The sequence below is a fragment of the Petromyzon marinus genome, chromosome 35, assembly GCF_048934315.1.
Source record: "Petromyzon marinus isolate PM22_M1 ecotype Great Lakes invasive population chromosome 35, UKy_Petmar_22M1.pri1.0, whole genome shotgun sequence".
In the NCBI taxonomy this organism is placed as follows: domain Eukaryota; kingdom Metazoa; phylum Chordata; class Hyperoartia; order Petromyzontiformes; family Petromyzontidae; genus Petromyzon; species Petromyzon marinus.
In genome coordinates this window covers 3,757,584-3,784,236 of record NC_133701.1, presented here as the reverse complement: position 1 = coordinate 3,784,236, position 26,653 = coordinate 3,757,584, and the positions used below count along the sequence as shown (strand labels likewise).

At 48.8% G+C, this 26,653-nt stretch overlaps 1 protein-coding gene across 2 annotated transcripts in view; it reads left to right on the top strand.

The window, feature by feature from the left end:
• The window catches only part of LOC116948872 (zinc finger protein GLIS3-like), a 72,112-nt gene extending 49,728 nt beyond the window's left edge, over nt 1-22,384 (top strand). For both annotated transcript variants that reach the window (XM_032966067.2, XM_032966068.2), the window contains exons 6-11: nt 4,066-4,176; nt 7,147-7,288; nt 12,989-13,139; nt 13,976-14,289; nt 18,424-18,579; nt 21,143-22,384. In XM_032966067.2, the coding sequence (XP_032821958.2) occupies nt 4,066-4,176; nt 7,147-7,288; nt 12,989-13,139; nt 13,976-14,289; nt 18,424-18,579; nt 21,143-21,285 (1,017 nt within the window). In that variant the 3' untranslated portion in view covers nt 21,286-22,384. The remainder of the gene's footprint in view (nt 1-4,065; nt 4,177-7,146; nt 7,289-12,988; nt 13,140-13,975; nt 14,290-18,423; nt 18,580-21,142) is intronic.
• Nucleotides 22,385-26,653: the final 4,269 nt, after the last annotated feature.

The window sequence follows — 26,653 nt, the reverse complement described above, 5'->3', positions numbered from 1 at the left end:
GATCGGAATGGTGTGCACAGCTCTTCTCGAACGTTCGCCTCGAATTCATCTTTACTACAAGCGAGAATTACGATGGCTCTCTCTCTCTCGCTCTCTCCCCTCTGCGTTTGGCTACCGTACTACGGGCGTGTCCTCGCCATCAGCCGGCGTGGCTGAAGAATAAACGAGTCGAACAGCTGATAAAATACGACGCTAATGAAAACAGTGCACGCGAAGTGAGACGTCTCTCAAACCGAGTGGGGGGGGGGGTTGGAGGGGGGGGGGGTACGTTGGTCCGCACGGATCGACAATTCATAGGGGCAGAGACCGTGACTCACTAATTTACCCACTGCCAGGTTGCTTTTCGAACAGCCTTTTCACAGATGGATATTTACTTGCTGCGGTGCATGTCAGGGGGTGGAGGAGGTGGCAGAATTGTTAGCGCACTACTGTGCTATCAATCAATCAAGCCTTTATTTCTATAGCACAGTTTCGTGCAAAATATGCAATTGAAAGTGCTGTACAGATTAAATAAAACATGGTTAAATGACGAAAGCGCAAGACTAATAAAAGCAGTTTCCCTACAAACAAAATTGCATTATAATGAATTGCTATCGAAGGCATATTAAAAAAAATGACACTGAAGAATCTTAAGTAAAGGCAAGTTTAAAAAGGTAAGTTTTTAAGATTGAACTTGAAATTGCTTGATGATTGCGAAGCCCTCAGAGGCCCCCTGGCAGGTTGCTTCACAGGCGGGGACTGGACACACTCAAGGCCATCGTCCCCGTGAGATGTGATCCTGGCCCTTGCGATGACTACAAGACCGGAACCAGAGGTTCTGAGGGATCTTGTTGGTTCATATATTGAAAGCATAGAAGACGTGTATGCTGGTGCCAAACCATTCAACGATTTAAAAACCAATGAAATAACTTTTAAATTAATTCTATGACTGACTGCCAGCCAGTGCACAGTTCACTAAAGTTCAATCACGGCCAAAGCTAACAGGAATGAATGATATCCGAAACTCCCGTGCCGCATCTCAGCTCACTCACCAACCTGCCCCAACCAGCGTGAAGTATGGTCAAACAACCCGCTATGACTGGCTTATTGTGAGGAGGGCATCGACCAGCAGTGGATTGCCAACGGGCTTGTCCTTTACTGTGTCTTACCAGTCTCTGCTGACTCTGTCTTAACTCTACAATTCTCTTTGCTGCTTGTGCACAGCAAATTGCCCTTCTCTCGAACTCAGGTACTGTCCTTCCTATTCCTTCAAAAATCTCTCGGATTTCCTTCGCCTTCATTCCACCACCACCAACAGCGGCATCGCCGCACACAACTCACCGGAATCCATCCACCACCCCCGCACCCAGCCCATTTTACAAACTCGAGCTCATTTTTTGACTTTTCGTTTTGACGTTTCGATATCGGTCCGGTGGGGGTGGAGGGGCTTTCTTTCACACCTGCCACGTGCGCGCGCGAAGGCGTGAGTACGTCGCACCGCCGCCGCTCCACTCGCACCATGGCTCACGGCTTTGCAATTAAAAAGCCTCACGGTGGACGCAGGAGGGGCGAGGTGCTGTCAGGGACCCACCACATGAGGGTCACTCCTTGGCTCCCTGCGGTCGGACTGTCCCTGCTCTCCTCTCACTCCCAGCTCCTGTTGCGGATTTCCGTGTCAGACTCGCGTGGTCCACCAACCCTCATTTCCCAAAGCAATGGGACCACCAACTGAATATATTTCCCCATTTTAAGCGTAGCTCAGGGCACTTAAAAGCCAGACGGAAGCTGATTTTTGTTAACCACGTGTTTTTGTTGGTAAGTCTTACTTTGTGTCAATCTAAGATTCTACGGACTCCCCTGCCTTGGCCATTGACATCGGCCTCCAATCCCGTGCAGCCGAAACCCATCGCCAACATCGCATGCCCTTGCTTCACCATTCCATCTCATCGCCTCCAATTCGGTTAACTCGGTCATCCCTTTCGTAGCGCAACCTCCTCCTCACCAACACAAAATAAACTCTCGATCGGGATGTGCGAGTGCATTTCAAGTAAAGTGTGCGTGCGCGCGTGTGTGCGAGATTTCAAACAACCGCGGCTTCAAAAGATTTAACAAATGAACAGCTGACGGCACAAGGAGGTGTAAGGGAAACTGTTATTTTATAGAGTCAATGAAAGCAAACCGAGCAGAAAGGCATTTTTTTTTATTTGGTCATAAAACCCTCCAGGGTTTTTTTTGTTTGAAAATGCCAAGCGAGCTGTCTCTGCGTGTTCCTTTCTTTCACATTTAGAATGAGTAATCGCAGCACGTGTAAGGGTCTCCAATGTGGGGTGTTTTTTTTTGTTTCGGGGGCGCCTGGGATACCTCCCTTTTCAGCTCGCGTTGCGAAGTGTCACCCACACCCGCACGGCCGCTTTTACAGCTGCGAGCGGTGAGGAAACCTTCGGGAGGTCACGGCGCAGGGACACCCCGTGGAGTTCCACTTCGTGTCGAGGGGGTGGGTGATGAGGGGGATGTCACAGGGACTGGTGGAGCTGGGGGGTGGGTGCAAAGCGAAAACGTCGGCCGTGGTGAAGGAGAGCGACGGACGTTTGGGCGATTTTGCCGCGGAGGTGCCGAGTGTCGGGATGATCGGCCCAAAAAACGCACCGCTGGACGCGCCGAGCCTGATGTCAGCCGACAACATCCCAGTGGTGTCGGCTGACATGAGGCTCAGCGCGTTGGGCGTTGTCCGCGGAGAAGAACGCCACACCGCATCGCTCGGTTTAAGGCAGCGGCTCTTAACCTTGACTGCAACCTTTCACCCCTTTGGTTCTCAATCGTAAAAAAAAATCTATAATATGTTAATAAATACGTAGGGTTTGATGAAACAAAGTAAATTGTGCTTACGTGCCTGTGCTTAATTTGCGTTTTCGATTATTTACCTTCGAAAATAAAATCTGGCCACGTCTCGCACCCCCAGAAGAGGATTTTTCGGCACCGCCAGTGAGTGCGTGCACCCCAGGTTAAGAACCACGGGTATAGGCAGAGAGAAGTTTGACTTTTACGTGAGATGTTTCACGTTATAATACAGTGGGGGCCGAAACAGTCAATTGCTGGAAAAGAGAAAAAAGGAGAATGGAAAAAAACCCCCGTTCGTCATTCGTTGAGCCGTAACATCCGCTAGCAGATGCGCTCGGTGACCGTGACTGGTCAAATGAGGCCAACAGCCCCACTCCCACGCCGTCTTTATCACACAAACACACACACGGACAGACAACGAGCCCACGGAGCTCTCTCCCCGTCGCTCAGTTGATGGCAATGCTTCATTTTGTTAATTGTCGGTTATCGCTTGCAAGGAATGCGTGAACTTGAATGGCAGGAACAGTGTAAACACAAAAACAATCTATAGGTGTAAAAATGTAAGATTCTGCTAGCGGCATCATTAATGAGACACCGATGCCAAGTATCAATTTGGAACTTGCAGAGCAAGGGATCGTAATTGTGTTAGATAATAGCCCGCTGAAGGAGATATCAAAGAACCGCTTCTGAAATTCCTTAAAGGGATTGTTTTTCTCATCTACGCACTAGGGGGCGCACTTTCCCAATGTTCCGCTACAAATCAATGCTTTGTTCGATGGCAGTCAAACCAACAAATATAATTCCCAGAACTGTAAAAATGTAGAGATTTGAGACGTTTTTTGTACGGTAGTTCTAGTTAAGGAGACTTGCAAACCGCCAAATAAATGCATTTAGGATGCAGTGAATTTGTTTTAAGTTGAAATGATCTACCCGCAAAACTTGTATCCGATTCCATTTATAATCATGGCACTACTATAATAATAACAACAACAGTGTGTAAAGCACAGCACACAAGACCAGAAACAGCAGGAGTGGACGTCCGAGCAAAGCAATTGCGATTTGAAAAACGGGATTTAAAAAAAAAAAACATTCCAAACAATTCTGAATAGAGATTGCAGTCATTTGTATTTTGAACCAACCCCAAGATCATTGTCAACGCGCGTGCGTTCGCGACAAAAATCAACACGACAAAACTATGGGGCGCGTGACTCGCGCGCGCGCGCGCGTATCTCTCTGTTGTCGCTGCAGAAACCGTACGCCTGCCAGATCCCGGGCTGCAGCAAGCGCTACACGGACCCCAGCTCCCTGCGCAAGCACGTCAAGGCGCACTCCGCCAAGGAGCACCACACCCACAAGAAGGTAGCCCCGCCCCCGCCAAGGAGCACCACACCCACAAGAAGGTAGCCCCGCCCCCGCCAAGGAGCACCACACCCACAAGAAGGTAGCCCCGCCCCCGCCAAGGAGCACCACACCCACAAGAAGGTAGCCCCGCCCCCGCCAAGGAGCACCACACCCACAAGAAGGTAGCCCCGCCCCCGCCAAGGAGCACCACACCCACAAGAAGGTAGCCCCGCCCCCGCCAAGGAGCACCACACCCACAAGAAGGTAGCCCCGCCCCCGCCACGGCCACCGCCGCCGCCGTCGCGCGCGCCCACAGCAACCTTCCGCCCTCTGTACCGAGCACTCGCCCTGCGCTGCCCGCGGTCCCTTGGTTTTACGTTCGTAAGCGCGTGCACGAAGCAGAAACACGTTTACAGGCCACGCCGTAGAGATAGGAATTTCAAATAAGCTACAGTCGATGTCAGGTGCTTGTGGGAGGGGGGGGGGGGTATCGTCAGATTATTGTGGCCTAACCAGAAAAAATATGTACTGTATTGTGAATCAGCCAGTCCCAGGGGTTTGTCTTCAACAAACGTTGCTGCAAAACACTGGTTCAGAGGACTCATTGATTTGATAGACTTTGAAGTTAATATTTATATAGGAAATCAAACGGATTCCTCCCCATTAAATGTGCAGCAGCACTGGAAAGGGTCAAGAATATCTTTGTCATATCTATAGACGAATTAAACAAAATGTCAAGGTTGAAAATTGATTAACCAGTTTGAAAATAAATGTACTCATATCCCCTCCCCCCCCCCCCAAAAAAAATACGTCCCTTTTAAACTCATTCACGTGAATGCTCCGTTTTTTAAGAGAACGTTAATTAATGATTGATAATTGATGATGATAACGAATCAGTCTTGCACCATATTGACTGGCTGTCAAAAACCTGCCATCAAACCGACCCACAGGAACATTATTTAATGTCCAGCGTCACATTGTGCACAAAACCTCCTTTGAGAGTAATACCTGGAGACATTAATCTCAAAGTCCCACCGGCTACTGGATTAAACTTTATTTGAGGGATTAAACAATCCCATGTTTCCACTTATTTACTTCATATAACTAGAATTTGCTCAAGCAGCACACACAAAACACCCTTTGGAGAAGTCTAAATAACATGTACCGCACACTGTGGGCAAAACTTAAACCAGTCTAAGGATGCAATATTTCTCTTTCGGTTGAAATATTTTTCATATTTTCCTGGCTTGTGGATTCCAGCGCTGCCAGCCTTCAGTGCCGCATGCCAAGCTAGACACAGACCCAGAAGCTGCTGCCCATGAGCAAATGCTTCCTGCTTATGTCCGTAAATCCTCCCTCACTGCCTTCAATCAAAACTGCTGGCTTGCTCGCCGCTGCTAGAGAAACGAGAGGGGGTTTCAGTGAAATCTCCGTTAGAAAAAAGGCATTTAAAGTAATGCGAAAGCCGTTCGTCGGCCAACACAACTACCCCATTTTCCTCTCCGATCAGTTTTTGGCTTGCACCGTCCCGTTGCTCGGCACGATGTCTGACGTTTCACTCCATGCGTTGGGGAGCTCTTTCAGTCGCCTCTCTTTCCTGAACACGCTTTTTATCCCCAATCCTTAAGTTCGAGATCCTGAAGAAGCTCCCCACAGCACGTGGAGCGGAAAAACGTCGGACATCGTGGCAAACAACACCACCAGAAAAAAAAACACATCGGAGAGCTGTGCAGCACACAACCCCTGAAAACCTACGCTGTAATGTTACCCCGTTTTGCGTAATTGCGATAGGCGCAGGTGCGTGCGCTTATTCACCTGTGAATGATACGATGCGCCCCCCCCCTCCCCCCGCCCGCCCCCCTTCGCCGGTAACATCGCATCTCCATGGACAGCGAGAGCTCTCTGTGGAATAGGCTTTATTTAGTCCGGACCTCAGCGCAATGATCACAGCGCGCACGTCTTTGGTTTCCAATACTGTAATTTCAACATGATGCTTCACATGTACCGCACCGCAACATTGCGGTACGGTCGGCGCCTGCCGAATTAAACCCTGTGAAATAGAATGCTCCGCTACGTGATGGTGTCCAGGCTGGCTTGCAAAAATGAATATCCCCTCTTGTGCATGGGATTCTGCGGGCGCTTCCGATTTCTCCGAGAGAAAAAAAAACAAAAACACTCGTTCAGAACTCGGCCAAACCATCCAACCTAGAACCCTCATGCAGGAGACTCCTGAGAATTTTGGTGAGGCTTTCGCGGATAAATGAAGAGCATTGTTGCTAAGAGCGCATGGCTACTACGATGGGACTTTCACACAGCGTCCACCCCATAATAGCAGCAGCATCAATTGGATTTTCAGAGCATATAACGTGAAGATACTGAACGGAAAGGGTGGAAAAACAACACACCATTCAAACAAGAAAATAGGTCTTTTGATTTAAAGCTTCCGTGACTGCAGGGATTCATATTCTTGGTTCTTTCGGTAAAGTCACGTAGAAGGGAAACAATAAAATAATAAAAACATAAAACAATAAAATTCTCACGACGTTTCGACTGCAACACAAGCAATCATCATCAGGTGTAAAAACCACAGCAATCATTTTTTGTTCAAATTTTCTTGTTGTGATTTTCACACCTGATGATGATTGCTTGTGTTGCAGTCGAAACGTCGTGAGAATTGTATTGTTTTATATTTTTATTATTAGATTGTTTCCCTTCTACGTGACTTTACCGAAAGAACCAAGAATAAGAAAATAGGTCCTTGAGTCGATGACGGAGCTAGGGCAGGCCCAGGGATAGACTCTGCCCCACCGACAGAACTGCAATCAGCCTGCGATCCACCGATCGCTTCAGAACTGGGCAGTTAATCCAGGACTTGACCATAGTATCCATGACTCCCCCCACCTCCACCTACTCACTCCCTCTCTCTCTCTGTTTGTCCCCTTCCTACCCTCACCGTTTCAACCGTTTCCCATCCCGCCCGGCTTCCAGCTGCGGTCTGTGCTGGGGGACGAGCAGGAGCCGCTGGGCGAGTGTCTGTCCGCGCAGGGGCTGCACCTGGGCATGGCGACATCGTCGGAGCGCTACGACACAAGAGGGGTGGCGCTGGGCGACTCGCACCACCTCAACCAGGGTGAGTGGAGTTGCACGCTGGGCAGCGAACTACTTTATTTTTTTTCATCTTTCTCGAATGTGGCACTTTTTTTATATTTTAAGGACGCGACCTGGGCTTGGCTGTCTTCACTCCAACGCTGTCCTCTGGACAGTCCGGTCCCTTCACCTGATGAAGGCCACTTGTGCTGTGGCCGAAACGTCGTGATTTTTTTGTTATTTTATTTTTACCTACGTGACTTTACCGAATAGAACCAAAGAGTATGAGGTTGGAGTTGCGTATCGTTTTGGAAGGGATATCATCTCTTTATCGATGAATGCATCTCGAACCTCTTTCGCACCGTACCTAGCCAACCCGTGCTCTACGTAGGTGCGGGGAAAGAATAACAAACTAAACACAAAAATAAGTTCTAAACAAATGAGTTTTCAATCTCTATTTAAAAGTGTATAGCCCCAGTGGCTGCCTTTTAACACATTTCCTGTGATACATGTAGAGCGTTTGTGATCATACCATGGGGGGGGGGGGTTATATTGTTTTTATTTCACTAAACATAAATAGGAGTGGAATTGTTTTCATGTGCAGCCTTGTGTACATGTGATGCAGATATCAGATTTAATTCTGACTCATTTGAGAGATGAGCACAAAGCTCTTTGGGTTCTTTTTTTACTTCAACCTGGGCCACTTAGATCCTACAGTAACTTTATAACCAGGTGAGAGCCATTGGGAGAAAGTCTCTTTTTGAAAGCGAGACTCGGGATACAAATCATAAATGTGCAGCAAATAATAATCTTAGTACAGACGAAATTAATAATGATGACATGGTTAACTTTTTGACTCCAGACTAATAAGGGATGTTAAAAAACGCAATTTGCAACCTGTTTAGCTCTTTACTTAGTGCCGGTGCAATGGTTAGCGAACCGCACTACGAATCTGATGACCTGAGTTCGATACCTGGCCATGGAAATATCAGCGTTGAATGAGATCTGAACCGGTCCCGGATCCGCCAGCTCCCTTCACCATCCCACACCACGAAGTCACGCTGATGTCACCACGGCACTCGTACCATGCTAGGTGCACTTTGAAGCCACGTAAAGTGTCGAAGGCCCGCTGGCAGGAGGTCACGGAACAGACCCAGCAGGTGCCATGGGTTGACTGACTGAGATGACCGGTCAAACAATCTTTACGACTTACACAGAAATGGATTGCTACGGGTTTTTAAAGTACACACACCTGTATAGTGCCATTCGTACGGCGAATAATGTTCTGGCAATTTGATAGGACGAAGACATATGTACGTACACGCCAATCCAGTGCCACCACGTGATTCATTAAAGTTAATTGGTCATACTTCACCATGCTGGCGAGTACAGGTTGAAGGCTGGGAGCATAGATGTTGAGGCACAGTACAATATAACTGTGCGGTAAAGAGTTCTTATTCGAAATGTGCCTCATTGAGTCCACGCCATTTGAGTGGGTATGTCAAATATTAACCTTTCATGCCTGAGTCTTTCGGAGAAAAAAAAAGAAAAATAACAACCTGAGCTCTAAACATAACCCTGGTACATCATAATCTGCACTTAATTATTTCAAAATGAGGCGAGCCGTTAATTGCACGATTATACCCAATTAGGCCTCAACGGAACAATTAACCACACCTCGATCATTAGCGAAATAGGCTTAATTTGGCCGTTTGTTTAAAAAAAAAACACGTGACTGATATTGTTGCAGCTCTTAAAGTGGTAAAAAATAAAAATATAATCAGAGGTAGGAGTTGCCACTTTGGTATCAGCCGTGAGGAGGGCAGCAGGGAGTATTGGTGATTTCCAAAATGTCCATGGTGATTTCCAAAACGTTTAAGGTTTTTCATCGGAGTCCGTGATGATTACCGATCAATCACCTGAGGCCCGGCTCGTGATAAATAACCCTCGTTGTTGCGTTTGTATTCCACTGACATGAATGTGGGCTTTGACTTCACCACACCGACCAAAAAATAAACACAAACAGTAAATTATAAAATACGCTCGCTGCACATGAGGTTACAATAACAAAAGGAGGAACCATATCGTAAAACAAACCATTACAATTCTCGTTATGATACGGTTAGCGGCAGATACATTAATCATGAAGCAAAACAGAGCTACGTTTTAAAAGAACAATCTGGCTCCTGATGAACTGCACTGGCACTGAAACCCAAGGCCATGGTGGCAGATTTACTGCCTGGCCTCAACCACCACAGACATTGAACTCATAACCTCCTGAGCTGACAGGCAATTTATGAATAGTATTTGCCCTAGGCTGCGATTCTACCAATTTCTACTCAATTCTTTGCAGGTGCTACAAATGCAAAAGGCATTTTTTTGTTTCGCTCGTCGTTCTGCAAAGAGAACGAATTCGATTCGACCATAAAACATAGACACAGATGCCTACGTACAAAATATTATTTTTACGACGCTTGCATCTAACTAAAAAAAAAAGCCGGGCTAGAGGTTGACCGTGCAATGGGTGCGAATGCGTGCCTAAAGGGAGATATTCTTTCAGATGTCTGCGTCAAAAAGGAGACATTTCATACAAAGGCTGCAAGGCAGAATTATTATAAACGGTTCAGATGTCCACATGGCAGTTGCCGCGGCTGCCCCTTCAACCTCCTCACACATTTTATTCATCTAGATCCGCACTCACTCCCAAAACTGCCCCCCCCCCAAAAAAAAACTGCGTGTGAAACTGTAACCCTTTTGTAAACCGAGCCTTATTTGTATTTATAAACATATAATTTCAGCCATTCTCAAGCCACCAACAGATGAAGGAAAGCCTCCCCCACACCATGTCGGTCATGGTTATCTCTTTTTTAACTATACTTTACCATGCTGGTTAGTTTGAGTTATTGAAGGGGTGAGGTGGGGGGGGGGGCAGTATGGCCAGACCGGTTCTCATATCACTTGCCATGGCTGAGAATCGAACTCAGGTCGCCGGGTTGAAAGCACAATGCGCCAGAGGCAGATACAGAAACGTATCTCGCCATCGCCTCCCCTCGGGTTCGGCAGTTGCAGCGTACTACCCATTGCACCGCCGCTTGTACCCGAACGCCGCGTATATATAACCTGTGTCATGGAGAGATAGCGGTGATTTTCACCCTGCCATCGGAATTATTTCACAATGTCGTCACCAGCCGTGGCCCATATTTGGACATGAGCGCTGCTCAATAGCCGTTGAAAGGTGGTGACATTATTTAAGCTGAAAAATATTAGTATTGCTCACATTAAAAAAAGGGAACACTTCTAACAAGAGGGTTGTGGAATTACGAGGAGGAATGGGAATGGGAAGAAGCCAGATGGGCAGCAAGGCAAGATGGATGGGGGGCGAATTAGCAGAGCTGTTAAAAATGCGGCGCACGTGGTTAGAAACTTAAAAGTTAACCCAACCCAGATTCGCGTGGGAGAAATTGATCCCGTTCAACATGCGGACGACGAAGACGACGCATCGAAATGTTCCCGTGCCTATACGCGCGCTGGGTAATATCCTGGTTTTAAAGTAACGTCAGCATGTTGCCAATTCGCGTGGCTTTGCCATTTTATTTTTTTAAATCATGTTGTGTTGCATTTGCCCTTCCCCAGAGGTGCGCCTGTAACATCTATCTTTGTTTTGTTTAAGTTTATAAAGATGTTTTTTTTGTGTGTGTTATGTACAGTATCTTCTCTGCGCTCGCACCACAGCACACTCCACTGTCTCCCCACTGGGAAATCACGAGTGCTCTGTTGTGTTTGAGTACGCCGTATACATTTTTTTTCGCTTTTGTAACCGCAAGGACTGGGGGCATTAAAAAATATAGAACATGTGTAGGTTGTGTCTCCCAAAAATGCAGTGTTATTTTTTTTGGTACATGTAATGCACAAATGACAAGATGCATTGCAGACCATCATTTCGCGGGTCAGAGGGCAAGATAGCAAAGTCATGCTCTAAATAACACGGACGTCTTTACAGCCAGAACAATTGCCGTCAGCCGCGAGCCAACAAACGTTTCAAATCAGTCTTTTTTTCGTCGAGAAAGTAAAACGTGCATGCCAACAGCATTTAATCAGCTTCTCTCAAATATGCGTTGAAATATCATTGATACAACTTAACGAGACGTATCATGGATGGGTTGGGTAAACGGAGAGCTGACGTCAAGACAAATCACAAGTCTGGCTGGCTGGCTTGGCGGAGTGGCTGTTAAATTGTCAGGCTAGGAATATTAATGGCCGTGTTAATAATCACCGGTGTCAGTGCTCCGAGCAAGCAGTGTGGGCCAGTCTCTTTGGTTAAGACTTCGATTACAGTGACGTTAATTACTGCGATTGTGCTTGAAAATACTTATCGACCGCACGCAAAGTGAAGCAGATGAGAGGCGGGCGTGAAGAGGAGGAGGAGACCAATGCAGTGTATCAGCCACCTCTCACTCATTACACGAAGCATTGCATATCCGATGTTCTACACAATCATTTACAAGCGTCTTGGTGCCTTACAATGCAATGCAGCTCTCCAATAAACCATCGGCATTTCTAAATTCATGAAAGTTCGGCGGTGTCTGCGTTCTCTGGGCGGACACTGCTTATGAGACAATGCCATGAAGGATGGCTGTCTCTGGCGTAGGCCAATCAGTTGCAAAGACAATGCCATGTATTATATTATCAGAGCGTGTTTGTTTGCATGTTCACCACAAGCACGTGTCGTTAATGCAGTAAACTCGATTCCTTTGCAAGAGGTTTCTATTTTGGTGTGTGAACATCTTAACACCTGTTTTGTTTTCAGAAACGATAAAAGCTCTTTTTATTTTTTCATACTTTGATACTGGCAAAAAAGGTTCGAAAATATAAGCGTTTTTTTTTACGCTGTGCACTGTTCTCGATACTCGACTAGTTTTGGGCATTGAACGATGAACAATTACAATTGTAAATGTGGCCAAGCCCCTGGATCAATGAGCCTCAAGCAATAATTATAATGGGTACATCCCAAGAATTCTACACATGCTTTAATCCGGCTGTTATTACATTTATGGTGTATATGAATACGGTATACGTGTGTGTGTGTAATACGGTATACGTGTGTGTGTGTGTGTAATACGGTATACGTGTGTGTGTGTATGCAGCAAAAGCACGAATATCAATGAAAAGTAACAGATGGCACTAATACTAATAAGTATCTGCCTGGATGTTGCAATGTCATAACGTCACGCATGTTGTTTTTCGTTCACTCGCCGATGATCACCTCTGGTGGTTGAATCAGCCGAATCCACCGTTTTCATTCGGAGTCACGTAAAAGCCAATTCAATCACGAACTGCTAAGTTTCAAGGGTGGCCTTGTTGTGAAATGGCACATTTTATACTGGTATCGAACCGTTTATTTATCTAGGAGAGCATCACTGACTCTAATGACTCATTTTCAGGAGGATCCTGCACTGGGATATTTGTTCGATTCCATTGTAATGGGCGTTTGGCTTTACGTGGCAATGCAACGGTGATACCGTACCAAATAACCATGCATAATTCCGTCCGGGGGCGGGTTTGTGGGGAGGGAGACACACTAAGGTCCACACAGATGGGTTCGTGAATTGCTGTGCAGTACCGCCATCTCCCTCTAGCGCTCCCTCTAGTGGAGACCCTTCCGACAGCAGTGGCCTGAGCAGACCATTGCAGGGCTGCGCCTTCGCCCATTGCCCTGCGCGTTGTCTGACCGCTCGTTTCCCAGGAATGTTTGTGTCCAACATGAGCTCGGCGGTCACGGGCGTGCCTTCCGGGACACAGCGTCCAGCAGCGCAGCAGCAGCAGCAGCAGCACCACATGCAGCAGCAGCACCCGCAGGTGTCAGCACTGCACCCTCGAGATGAGCGGAGAGACAGGTGAGGGACTGCGGGAGGGAATGTTCGGCATAATTGGAATCTTTATTTAGAATGGAGGAATCCGGATGAGCTATGAAGCAGCTACGAAACAGATGGTCCGGTATGGGCGGGTCAGCAAGTCGCAACGGCAAATATTAATGTACAGCAGCACATTATGATATTCGTCATGTTGAAAAATTATTTCTTTCGAATTTCTTTTTGTGTTTCGTTTTGTTGTCCTTCCCCCGCACCTCCGATTAGCACGGTCGGCTACGTACGGCGCGGAAGAAGTTCAACATACTGTACATTTACAACACGTGCCTCGATGGTTGAGCACGCCTTGAGATATTAGTGGAAGGCGCCCTACAAATAAATGTATATTATTACTGCCAAGAGGTCATGCAGGCCAGACCCAGTGTGGGCCGCGAGGGCAAGTGAGCCAGCCAATGACCCAATAATGAGAATTTATTTTAGCAGAGGTCATTAGAAATAAAAACTAAAATAGGATTTGGATAGCATTACAATGCAACTGAATCTCAAGGTGCTGCGTAGTATAGTGGGACGTGCTTCATGGGGGGGGGGGGGGGGGGTGAAATGGAGAAATATGTTATTTTAAATAAATAGATGGCTTTAGATGGAGGATAAATGTCTTGACACTGGAATTGAGTCTCCAGTAGTGTCACTGGAAGTCACTGCACTGCTACATCAACGTGTAGATACCCCATAAACAGACCAATTAAAGTGAAAGGTTGTCATTTTAACATGTTGAACACAGTAAATTTAGCGACATCACGTGCATCCTTTTTCCCAAATGTCGCATTCTTACACCGCCTTTCTCCGTGCCACCCTGCCGCCAGATTTGCCCCACCCACGCCGTCTCCCCACCACATCAGCCCCGGTCGGGTACCAGCAGCTCCTCCGCAGATGCACCGGCGAACGCCCCATCAGGGCTTGCAGCCTCACCAGCAACAGCACCAGCACCAGCCCCTGCAGCACCACCAGCACCACCAGCAACAGCATCACCAGCAGCAGCCTCATCACCTGCCACCCCTCGGTTCGCCCGACTTTACGGGCATCTCGGCTGCAGGCCACACTCACAAGGGCTACGCCAACACGACGCCTCCGTGCCATCCGCCCAGCACCTCCTCACCGGCCACGTCTCACTTGCACGGTGCGCCACGAGCGCTCGGTCCTCTCTCTCTGGCTCACTCGCTCCGCTCTCTCTGGCTCGCTCGCTCGCTCTCTGGCTGGCTGGCTCGCTCGCTCCGCTCTCTCTGGCTCACTCGCTCCGCTCTCTCTGGCTCGCTCGCTCCGCTCTCTCTGGCTCGCTCGCTCCGCTCTCTCTGGCTCACTCGCTCCGCTCTCTCTGGCTCGCTCGCTCCGCTCTCTCTGGCTCGCTCGCTCCGCTCTCTCTGGCTCGCTCGCTCCGCTCTCTCTGGCTCGCTCGCTCCGCTCTCTCTGGCTCGCTCACTCCGCTCTCTCTGGCTCGCTCCCTCCGCTCTCTCTGGCTCGCTCGCTCCGCTCTCTCTGGCTCACTCACTCCGCTCTCTCTGGCTCGCTCGCTCCGCTCTCTCTGGCTCCGTCGCTCCGCTCTCTCTGGCTCACTCGCTCCGCTCTCTCTGGCTCACTCTCTTCGCTCTCTCTGGCTCACTCTCTTCGCTCTCTCTAGCTCACTCGCTCCGCTCTCTGTGGCTCACTCGCTCCGCTCTCTGTGGCTTGCTCGCTCCGCTCTCTCTGGCTGGCTCACTTGCTCCGCTCTCTCTGGCTCACTCGCTTCGCTCTCTCTGGCTCGCTTACTCGCTTCGCTCTCTCTGGCTCACTCGCTTCACTCTCTCTGGCTGGCTCGCTCGCTCTCTGGCTGGCTGGCTCACTCGCTCCGCTCTCTCTGGCTCACTCGCTCGCTCTCTCTGGCTGGCTCGCTCGCTCTCTGGCTGGCTGGCTCACTCGCTCCGCTCTCTCTGGCTCACTCGCTCGCTCTCTCTGGCTGGCTCGCTCGCTCTCTGGCTGGCTCACTCGCTCCGCTCTCTCTGGCTCACTCGCTCGCTCTCTCTGGCTGGCTGGCTCACTCACTCGCTCTCTCTGGCTGGCTCGCTCGCTCGCTCTCTGGCTGGTTGGCTCACTCGCTCTGCTCTCTCTGGCTCACTCGCTCGCTCTCTCTGGCTGGCTCGCTCGCTCGCTCGCTGGCTGGCTCACTCGCTCTGTGCTCTCTCTGGCTCACTCGCTCCACGCTCTCTCTCTCTCTCTGGCGCGCGCTCGTTCAACGATTTCAAGCGCTGCCGTCGAGAGGATGGCGCGGGGTGGGGGTGGGCGGGCGGCCTGCTGATAATTAAATAATAATCAAACTCGTTTTGAGGGGGCCGCGGCCACCACTATTACTACCATCAAAGCATGGCGACCAAACACGCAAAAGATATTGACAAGTGTAATTGTGATCAAACTAAATCGTTTAGGGCAACACGTTTTTCTTTGTTTGTTATCTTTATTGTTTAGCACTGGGGCCTGATGGCCAGACGAATCATTCTGCCAGACCGAGTCCTCAACGTGGGTGGAGGAGTCAATCAATCTTTATTATTACGTGTCAATATCGCCCTCAGTGAAGGGGGCGTGAGTACACATTGCAGCGGAACGGTACCGGTCGGGCACGGAGCAGCAGGAATGACAAACGAAACCATCACGACCTCAGCGCCTAACACCGACTGGGCAGAGCAAAATTGCAACCGCGAGCTTAACGAATAGCATAAGAAAATTAACAATAAGTTAAAACAACAAGGGTTGTTATTTCCCCCTTCTCACAAGGAATCATTGAGTCAAGTGCATGGGAACATTTTTATTTAAATTTTGATTTAAAGCTTTCGTGACTGCAGGGATTCATATTCTTGGTTCTTTCGGTAAAGTCACCACGTAGAAGGGAAACAATAAAATAATTAAAATGTAAAACAATAAAATTCTCACGACGTTTCGACTGCAACACAAGCAATCATCATCAGGTGTGAAAACCACATGGGAACAGTAACCATGGGAGCTGAGATAGTAAAGCGATAAGGAGGTGAAACAAGCGAAGCTATCCGCTCGTGTTGTCACGGTGGACAAAAAGTAAAAAAAAAATCGTCGAGCGCCGTTTGCGCTGCCAACCCTTGGCGCTGTCGCGTCACTCGAATGAAACAACGACGAGCAATGACGATCGCTGAGATTACACCCTTGGACTTGTGCCCCGACTTCCATTAAAGCAGATCGCCGCCCTCAAGTCTTTGAAGCGCTATGCGATTCCCGGCCGAGCGTTTCCTGCCCCCCCCGGCGCGTCACTCCCCATCGCTCATCCCCATCGCTCATCCCCAGCTCTCATCCCCATCGCTCATCCCCAGCGCTCATCCCCATCGCTCATCCCCAGCGCCCGAGTAGCGTCATCCGTAATCTGCGTGGGGCACTTCCCCGTGTCTCGCTCGCGCGCTGCAGACGACGACGGCGACCACCAGCGTGTAGCTGCCTTAAATAAATAACGTCCGATTTCAGCAAAAAAATATTGCCAGGAGGGGCGTAATCATTTAACTTGCAGATTATTTCTAGACACGGGTGTTTATATGTTACGTGATATGCATTGTTTTTTTGCATATATATAGCGTCTCTTCAAGCCAGGTTCCTTGATGTGGACGTCTTTTGCTATCGCCTCGGCCACTCTGGAGAGCGTTGGCGCCCACGTGCGAACCACGTCAAGAAATATTGGCAAGCGGAGTTAATAAAATAATGAAAACAGGTTCCGTCAAGCTTGCAGGCTAAATGTATTTCGGCTGAGCGATAATATCTCAAGCCATGGGTCATGCACAATAAATTGATCAGTCAGCTCTGACAGCTCGAGCAAACTTTAAAATGTTTTCTCTTTGCCACAGCCAAAAGAACGTGGCTGGATTTGTGTATCTGTGTGATTAAGACATAATTAAATTCCTGCACGCTGCCCGGGACTTAAAGCCCACAGCAATTGCTTCATCGCTGACGTCAGTCAAGTCTGCAGTCGAAATATAATCTTTTAAAAAAAGCGTTTTAAAGTGCGCACATGCGATTCGTACCATTAGCGATTCCAAGTGTCCCTGCGACAGCATTCCTGCGTGCGATCCGATATGCCCTTGGCATGTTTCACGTTTAACTGCCAGCTTTGTTGTTGTTGCTGCTGCTGCTGTTAAACGATGAAACACAATCGGCTTGACGTGGGACAATAAAAGTCGTAGCAGCACCTGTGATTCGCGCTCATTTACGAGCACGGTTATTCCACGTAGGAGGAGGCGCTTATAATGTTTTAGGCCGTCGTGTTACACGGCCCACTGTGTGGGCCAGCGCTCGGTGTCTTCAGTAATAGCAGAGGTAGAGCGCCAAATTGCCGTCACATCGCTCTCATGTTCGGTCGTCAAGTTCCCAATTACGTCAGGATGAGTTTAGTTCAATTTCCCGACAGACGGGGGGGGGGGACGGGGGGGGCGAGAGCCAATTCGGTTGAAGGGATGTATGTATACTCTAGATTTGAAGTTTTCGTGACTGCAGAGATCGTCGTTGATTTAATTTATTTTATTTTATACCTACGTGACTTTACCGAAAGAACCAAAGAGTTTGTATGTATGTATGTTGACCTTATTTCGCACCGTACGTAGCCAGCCGTGCCTATCGGAGGTGCGGGGGGGGGGGGAAGGAGAACAAACTTATAGCAAAAAGCAGTTCTCAAGAAATGCATTTTCAATCGAGAGAAATGAGTTTTCAATCTCGGCTGTGTGTCATGCTTAACACTGCAATGGGTACCGTCCATCAATATTTGACATACAACATCTTCTCACAGCGGTTTGGACAATTCCCTGCTGCGCCTCCCCATGCCGCCTTTGTCAAGATGGTCGTGGAATGTGATGACAGTGGCTTCTTGGTCAGCATTTGCACCACGAGACGGTGCACATGCAGCCCACGTGGATTCTCTGGAGAACTGATCTGGCGGAGCGCAGCACTGGTGCATCATCATTATCACCATCGTCGTAACAATTGATCACAATTCATCATCACTGCCCGTTGCCTTCAGCTTACAATCTTCAACCCACCTGCGTGCATCACCTGAGACTGGAAAAACCCCACGGCACGGTTTGTTGCTTCCACAACCTGAAGCTCTGAGAATCTACGGACCTTTGTCCCTGACCTATATTTTAGTTTGCCTAAAACGTGTCCGTATTGTTGCAATTGTTGTAGCCGTGTGTGTGCCCGTGACCCCCGGTATAAAACATACACATATATATGTCTCGCTCTCTCTCTCTTCTCTTCTGCTGTTGTCTCCGTCCAGGTTACGGAGGCAACATCTACTCGATGTCGTCCACGCACGGCCTGGCCGAGTCGTTCCAGCGCGCCAGCCCGTGCAGCCTTTCCTACGACGAGCTGCCACCCGGTGGCCTCTCGGGAGGGTTCGATGTCTTCCAGCGAACCCTGTCGGCCCACGCAGGTGACCAGCTCGTGGCCCCGCGTGGAACTTCGAATTGTCTCGCGAGAATCCACGCTCAGTTTGTGCACCATTTCTCCTGAATAATGTTCTGGCTGAGTTGTTCATGTCATCATCATCGACATCATCATCTACATCATCTACATCATGAGCAACATCATCTACATCATCAGCAATAGCAGCCTGAGTATTCTTTTTCTACCCATTGCTGGGTAGAGACCTCCCCAAAACCAACGACGAAAACCTCGTTAATTTTGGGCTCTGAAATCTTGACTTAAAACTTTCGTGACTGCAGGAATTGATGTTCTTTGGGTCTTTCGATAAAGTCACGTAGGTATGTTCAAAGAAAACGAAACGTCGTAGTTGTATTTTTTTTTACTTTCTTTGAACCATCTACGTGACTTTACTCTGAAATGTTTGTTGCGAAATCACATCAATTTTGGAGGGTCCCAGTGATGAGCTTTCGTTGCTTTGCGCGGCACTCTCAGCAGTCTGTCCTCCTTCTTTTATATCAACTTTTTTTTTTCCTGTGGGAGGTCGCTCAATCTCCTCTGCTGTCCCCAGGTCTGGAACTTATTTCCCCCCAGCCATCCGTGCTGTCGACTCCCTGTTTAAGTCCAGGCTCATGACCTTCCCGTTTACTTTGGCTCACTACTGACTGCCTCTCTCCATAAAATAAATATTCCCACCGTTTCTGTACAGCGTCTTGGCTGCCCATCGCATGTTCGGTGCTGCACAAACCCACGTTTTATTGTATTGTGATCGTATCGCTTGCAACAGATTATCAGGCTGACATTCCTCGGCTGTGGCGTTATCAGGTATCGGCCGCAAAAAAAGTAAAAATCGTGCACGAACGGAACGTATCAAAGATCTGCGCAGCTCAAGACCGAAATATTCCCACTCGCGGGGAAATTCTGAGAATAACAAAACCGTGAGCTAATAACCAATTACAGTGCCACTCCGAGAACCACCAAATACACGCACGCCCTGAGAAAACTAATGCGGTCGCTGTGCGCGAGCCGGCTGGCCCCTGGAACTGCGCACACACACACACACATACGCACACACACAGTCACGCACGCACACACACATACACACACACACATACACACACACACATACACACACACAGTCACGCACGCACACACACACACAGTCACGCACGCACACACACACGCACACGCACACACACACACAGTCACGCACGCACACACACACGCACACACACGCACACACACACGCACACACGCACGCACGCACACACGCACACACGCACGCACACACACACGCACGCACACACGCACACACGCACGCACACACGCACGCACACACACACACGCACACACACACACGCACACACACACGCACGCACACACGCACACACGCACGCACACACGCACGCACACACACACACGCACACACACAAGCACGAGCCGCCGGTGCCAGCACGGCCGCCCATTGCTGGGCTCGTCCCAGCTGCAGCCAGGGCTCGGGGCAAGTGGGAAACCTGGCACGGTGCCGGCCGTAATGCAGCGCAGCGAGTCCGACACGAACAATCCCTCCTCGCTCCGCGGGCGCTGCTAGCCCAGTATGCAGGCGGGAGGGGGTGGCAGAGGGGTGGGGGGATAAGGGGAGGGGTGAGGGGGTTGGGAGAGGGAGGGGAGCCGTCCAAGACAATAAATGTGGTGAATGGGAATCGCTTTAAAGGGTTCCCCGGCCGCCCGAGTGGATCTCGCTCAGCGCGCGCGGCCCGAGACAAGTTAACGCGACGACAGAAGGGAGGAGGAGGAGTGAGAAGTGATCGTCCACGGTGCTCGCAGCCGAGGCTTCGCGCTCACCGAACGGGCCTCACCTGCGGGGAGGGGGGGGGTTTGAACTCACCTTGTTCTCATTACGTCCTGTCGGGGGGGGCTCCGGTCGGAGCGAAACACGGAGCCCCGTTCACGTGCATCCTTTTAGCGGCTACTTCCGCCGTTTGCGGGGTACCAGCCAGGACCCGGAGCTAGACATCTGTTCGTCGGCGAGCGGGAGCCAAAAAGGCTTCGATCAGATGCAGATCCGACGGTCAATAAAGCGCAGCTTGAACGCCGCCGTAAATTGCCACGGTGCGAAATTTCGTCTGCTGCCGCGGTGCGATTTTGTGCAAGCGCTGCAGTCGAGCTTAATGGCACCGGTAACCTGCAACCGGTTCCAGGACCCTCTCCCCACTTCGACATTTCCAATGCCTTTCTGAATCCTGGCCTCTAAAATTAAGGGGAAATGTATTGCAATTTTTTTTAACAGATCCTCTATGATTAGAGGCAGCCTCGGGCCTTAGACTTGGGCCATTTTGATGAATTGGAGGAGTCATCAACTATAAATATAGCTCCGCCTATTACGAATAACACGCTAAGATATACACACCATCAACATGCTCGTCTAGTCGCCATGTAGCGGTTCCACGTACGTGGACACGTGGTTTGCATGAACATTGCACACTGCTGGGTCATGTGATGAAACATGTAATGTTACCTGAGCGATCCCCGATAACCGCGCGCTCTGTATTCGTGCGTTGTGCATTCTGCAGGCTACGATCTCTCCTCTGGCATGGCAGGGGTCTTTGCCGAATCGGTGAGGTCAGGCGGGATGGAAGAAATGTCGAGCTTCCTGCACATCACCGCCATGGATCGCTGTCCCAGCCAGATGTCCTCCATCTACACGGAGGGCTGATGTCCTCCATCTGCGCAATCCGCAGAGAGGAGACCACACCGCATTTGTCGCCGTCGCTGCGCCCAGAAGGCCCGCCATGCCCACGCGCCCCCCAAAGTTAAACAAAAGATCGCGCAGGAACGCACACACGCACACACACATTCACACACGCACACACGCACACACATTCACACACACACGCACGCACACACACGCACACACATTCACACGCACACACAGTCACACACACACGCACGCACACACACGCACACACATTCACACGCACACACATTCACACACACACACACATTCACACACACACGCACACACACATGCGCACACACGAAGGAAACATCATCTCAGTAGAGAAGGTGGACGGGACTTCACAATGCATTCCGACTGCGCGAGTGGGTTCTGTGAGTCAGCAGCCTGAATAGACGAGGGTGATGGGTAAGCCAGGGCACAAAACGATCAATCTTGTGGCGCTCACTGAGATGTGGGCACGGCACATTGGAGACGATGCGACAGACCTTCAAGGGGTTCAACGTGCACAACAATTCCCAGGCACGTTTTTTTTGTAATGCGTCTCTCTGGTCTCCCTACATATATAAATATATTTTAAAAAACAATAATGTATAACTCACAATGTATGTGTTCCTGGACAATATTATTGGGCGATGCAACACTCCTCTATGGCTCCCCAGTCGCCCCAACATTCAACAAAATAAAAGTAACGTACAGTTCTCGGTTGGACAACTCTAAAATGTCTGCCGTAGTATTGAGCTCCCGGAGAGCACAAATATATATATATACACACACAGAGTCTCTGTTGGCGTCTTCAGCCAGACGCGCAGTGAATGGATTAGGTGAGGATTGCGCGTGCCCAACGATCTACGCCGGCGGTTGTTCCCCTTGCAGCAGTCTGTCGCGACAACTTCCCGTTACAATGCTCAGCCCATCCTGGGCAACGTAATTCGCACTCCGGCCGAACGGTTTGACTCCAATCCCGCGGCCCGACAAACCAGAGTGGCAGTGGTGGGTGCGCTGAGAGGTGGGGGCGGTGAGAGGTGGCGGCGGTGGGAGCTGAGCGGTGGGTGGTGAGCAGTGAGAAGTGAGCGGTAAGAGGTGGGGGGGGGGGGAGAAGTGGGCGGTGAGAGGTGGGTGGTGAGAGATGGGGGGGGGGGGGCGGTAAGGCAGTGAACGGGACATCTCATCCAGGACGTGTGGATTATTATAGAATTTGACATATGGACAGAGAGGTCCTTCCACACCGAGAGCTGGGAATAACGAGCTCAGATCACGGCCGCTACCCCGAGGGCTGACCACAGGTGCCGTGCCGAGGCAACAGCCTCCCAACCCCCACCACCCCACCAACCCCTTCTTTAGAACTGCCCCAATATGGGGCAGTGGGAATCGATGCACGCAATCGCCCGCTGGGGGAGAGAGAGGGCGGCACCCGGCGAATTTTCTCAGATGGTTTCAATTGTTCACCACTTGTGTATTCAATTAAAGCTCATCCACTCTTGCCAGGTCTTAATAAATGCACGAGGAGAACTCAATATTGCATTATGTATATTATACGCTTTTGAGGTTTTTGATGTAGATTGCGTAATGGTGCCTTAATTGCACTATACATTTCAGAATCAACATGCAGTGTATAAATTATTATTATTATTTTAAACGTTTAGATGAATTCAAAACACAATTTATTGTAATGGCGACTTTTAAGCTGTCTGCCAATGTAACTAAATGAAGCAATATATGTTGAGGCCTGGCGCGCACGTTAATCACATGATAGGGTGACATTTGGTAGACCCAATTAAATGGCATAGAAGCCCTATTATTACGGATTCCAATCTCACTCACAACAAGGGTTTTTATGTTTTGTAACAGTTGTCAAACACTGTTAAATAAGGGTTCTCTGTATGGAAACACCGCCCAAGAGGCACAGTAATGAAGGTAATAATAGCAATATTACAGGCTTTAGTCAACTAGGTACTGTGCGAAAGACCTTCAACATATGTACGTACAATCCACTGCTGGTTAGAGACCTCCGCAGGCTGCCTCAGTCATGGGGATGTTTTGATTGCAGTACAAAGGGCTGGCGAAGAGTTAGAGCCCAGGACCCGTCGAGATTTAATCGTGGCCGTGATTTGAATGCCACGTGCCCGGTTCGTAGAGCGACGCGCCAACCGCTGCACCACCACTCCTCCCAGTAGCGAAGGTAATCGATGACACGTAACAGAAAATGCACCGTTAAACGATGCACAAACCTCGCACGGGACGACCCTAACTCAAGCACAGGCTGCACATTTCAGCCGAGTAAGGTGGGTTGCCACTGAACTTGTTATGAGGAAACGTCAAAGTGCCTTTATCTGGTGTAATGGATATTTGGCGGTGTTCGTCTGAGTCAAAGGCGATTGTGGAACTCTGACATTCCTAATGCGGGGACGGTCTGATCTCCCTCGCAAAACCACTGCAAACTGGTACCTATGTTATCCGCCTGGATAGGATGCAGGCCGAGTTGAAGGCTGACCAGGATCTAAACTCACGACCCTAATGGGTGCCACCATGCCAGTTTCCAGAATGAAAAAAACGGTCTTTGTCTGAAACGGCATAATGCATCAATCAGATCAAATAAATGCAGCTTCCTTCATGGTTATGTGAGCGCTGATGTGAAACCTTTCCGGGGTAGGCTCTAACAAGAACAATATATTCATATTTTAAAGTATGTATATTTAATTTATGTTTTATAAAATTTTATATTTTGGATACATGCGTTAAGATGAAAATTTTACAAACTATACGACAATGCAATAGGTTGTTTTTTGGGTGGGTGCCTCTTTAAAAGCATAAAAAATATCTATACGTCTACCACATTGTTCAGTTCAGTCAATGCCAAGGCCTGTTAATGTAAAAAAATATATATACGCTTGTAAATGATCTATTATGTATTACCATTACATTTATATTATTACTTACTGTAACGTTGTTATGATTTGCAATATATTCTGTCTGATGTTAGGAGGAATATTGTTTGTTGATGGATGCCCCAACATTTTTTAAAATTGTTTGTTCCAAATGTGGCACTGGCATACGAGATGCTGGTGTCATTTAAGCTCGCCACGTGACAGGGAGCAGGGCTGAGGGCCCAAGGCGCCTGGTTCCAATTACAACAAAACGGCACTAAACGAAAGTTTGGAAATAAATAAATGCCACGTTACAACTTAACCCTTTCCCGCACCACACACACACACACAGACAACTCCTTTGAAATGTCTCATTTGAATACCCACGTGTCTTATAATGAGCAATTGTGCCTTTTGGCATTCACTATTTATCTTAATTAGTTTTTTAAGCCTGGTTGTTACAAGGAAAGTGTATCGTATTTTTTATACTGTTTATAAATTGAATCATTGTGATCCATAAAAAAAAACAGACCCCCGTTTTTTCACGTCAATGGCACTCTTTGTAAACTATTATAAACAGCAGATTACTCTTTTTGCCTTTTCCGCAAAAAACAAAACCGAGTCACAACCTGGTGCAGCGTGTTAGGGTGTGTGTGTGTATGTACCTGATGCGATGTGTAAACATCGCCACTCGGGAGACAAAGGCGGCCGGACGCGGTGCTGGCCACCCACTCCCTCGCGTGTCGTGCCGGCCTTGATAGGTGCTCACTAACAGCACTTGCCCCAACAGTCTGTGAAGGCTACACGGGGGAATCTTTGTCTTTGTATAGCTACACCGTTGTCCTGAGAAATGTGTTTAACCCCGCTCATTCATTTCGTCCGTTACAAGTCTCGTTAACATTTAAACGCTGTCCATATTTTATTCACAAGGTCGCAATGTTGTGGTAAACGCACTTTAATTTGCATTCGTATTCCGATTAGTTTCTACTCCCTCTTGAACAATGAACACGCGTTGCTTGGGTGCTACGGGACGGGGCTCCGGTCGCGCTCATTACACACAAAGTGCTTGCCACAGTTGCCTCGCTGATCTCGTCAAAGGAGCACAAAACCATCACGCCAACTCCGGTCGTCCTCGTCGCGGCTTTCGGCTGAACCGTCGAACAAAGACGGCGGTCACCGCATCGCGCGGCGCTTTCAGACGCGCTTCTGCGGCCGTCTGGAACGCTCTTCCTTCCCGATATGAGGAAGCCGCTGGAGCTAGGCACTTTTAAATCATCATCATCATCTAGATTGACGAACTAATTTCTTTTAGAACTGCATTTTGTGTTTGTCTTGTTGCCCTCCTCTTCCTCCTCCCGTGCCTCCGATTAGCGCGGTTGGCTACGTACGGTGCGAAAGAAGTTCAACACACAGTACACATGAACGCGCTGTGATGAACCCATTGGGAGAATCCCTTGCAGCAAACGACGCACACCAGGGTCGAGCTTCAACCGCGGTTGCCTCTCGTCCCGCGCCCGGCGTTTCGAATGAACATGCACATTCCTCCGACGCGTGTCGATCCGTTTCTTGTATTTATATCGTGAACCGTTGGTTCTTAAAAAAAAAAAATCTTTTTTTTTAAGCCGTTTGCAATTTTGTCTCACCGGGTATTCCGTGACTGTTTTCTTTTTGTAATTTACTGTAACTGCTAATTGGAGTAACGTAACGTTTTGTATTTGCTTTTTATACGGTCATCATAGATGTTTAATGGTGAATTGTTCGCGGCCAAAGTGCTTCATAACAGCTGTTTTTAACAAGTCTTGTGTGTGTGTGTATGTGTGCGTAAACACGTGTGCCCCAGACATTTCTTTAAGTTGCACATTCAAATGTCAAAAAAATAAATAAAAGCTATCTTTAAAAGCTAACACGTGTGCGCGTCAGCCCCTTGATGCCGGAGACTCCTAAACGCTCATACGCTGAAACACGGCACGTGCCGACTAACGTTTGTCTTCAACATTTTTACGTGAAGCTTCCTTATTTGTAAGTTGCCATCGACGTTGCGTGACTCCGTGAATTGGGGTTGAGCTCGGTCATAGTTGGCGGATAGCTCCAGATTGTTGGTCGTTAAAGCTGAGCTGTTACTGTAAAATGTGGAACAGGTGGAGGGGGGTACACGAGACGAGTGCCGATGTCGCGATGGTGGGCCACTCTGCTTACATTGGGCTGTTCTAATCTGTGCGCAGGTGACAAGTGGTGCAGAATATAATCGCATGCCTAAGAAGGAGTTGTCTGATTCAAAGCAATATACACGTATGAACATTCATTCTCTATCGACTGTTGGATGAAGGGCCTCTTGATCATCATCATCATCATCACAATTATCATAAGTTGTCTACCTACTGTCGGATGAAGGCCTTCCCATGCCATCGCCATCCCTCCTGGTCCTGCGGTTCCACAATCCTTCTCACTCACTCCCATCGTCCTCTTGGGTACTTTCTCTC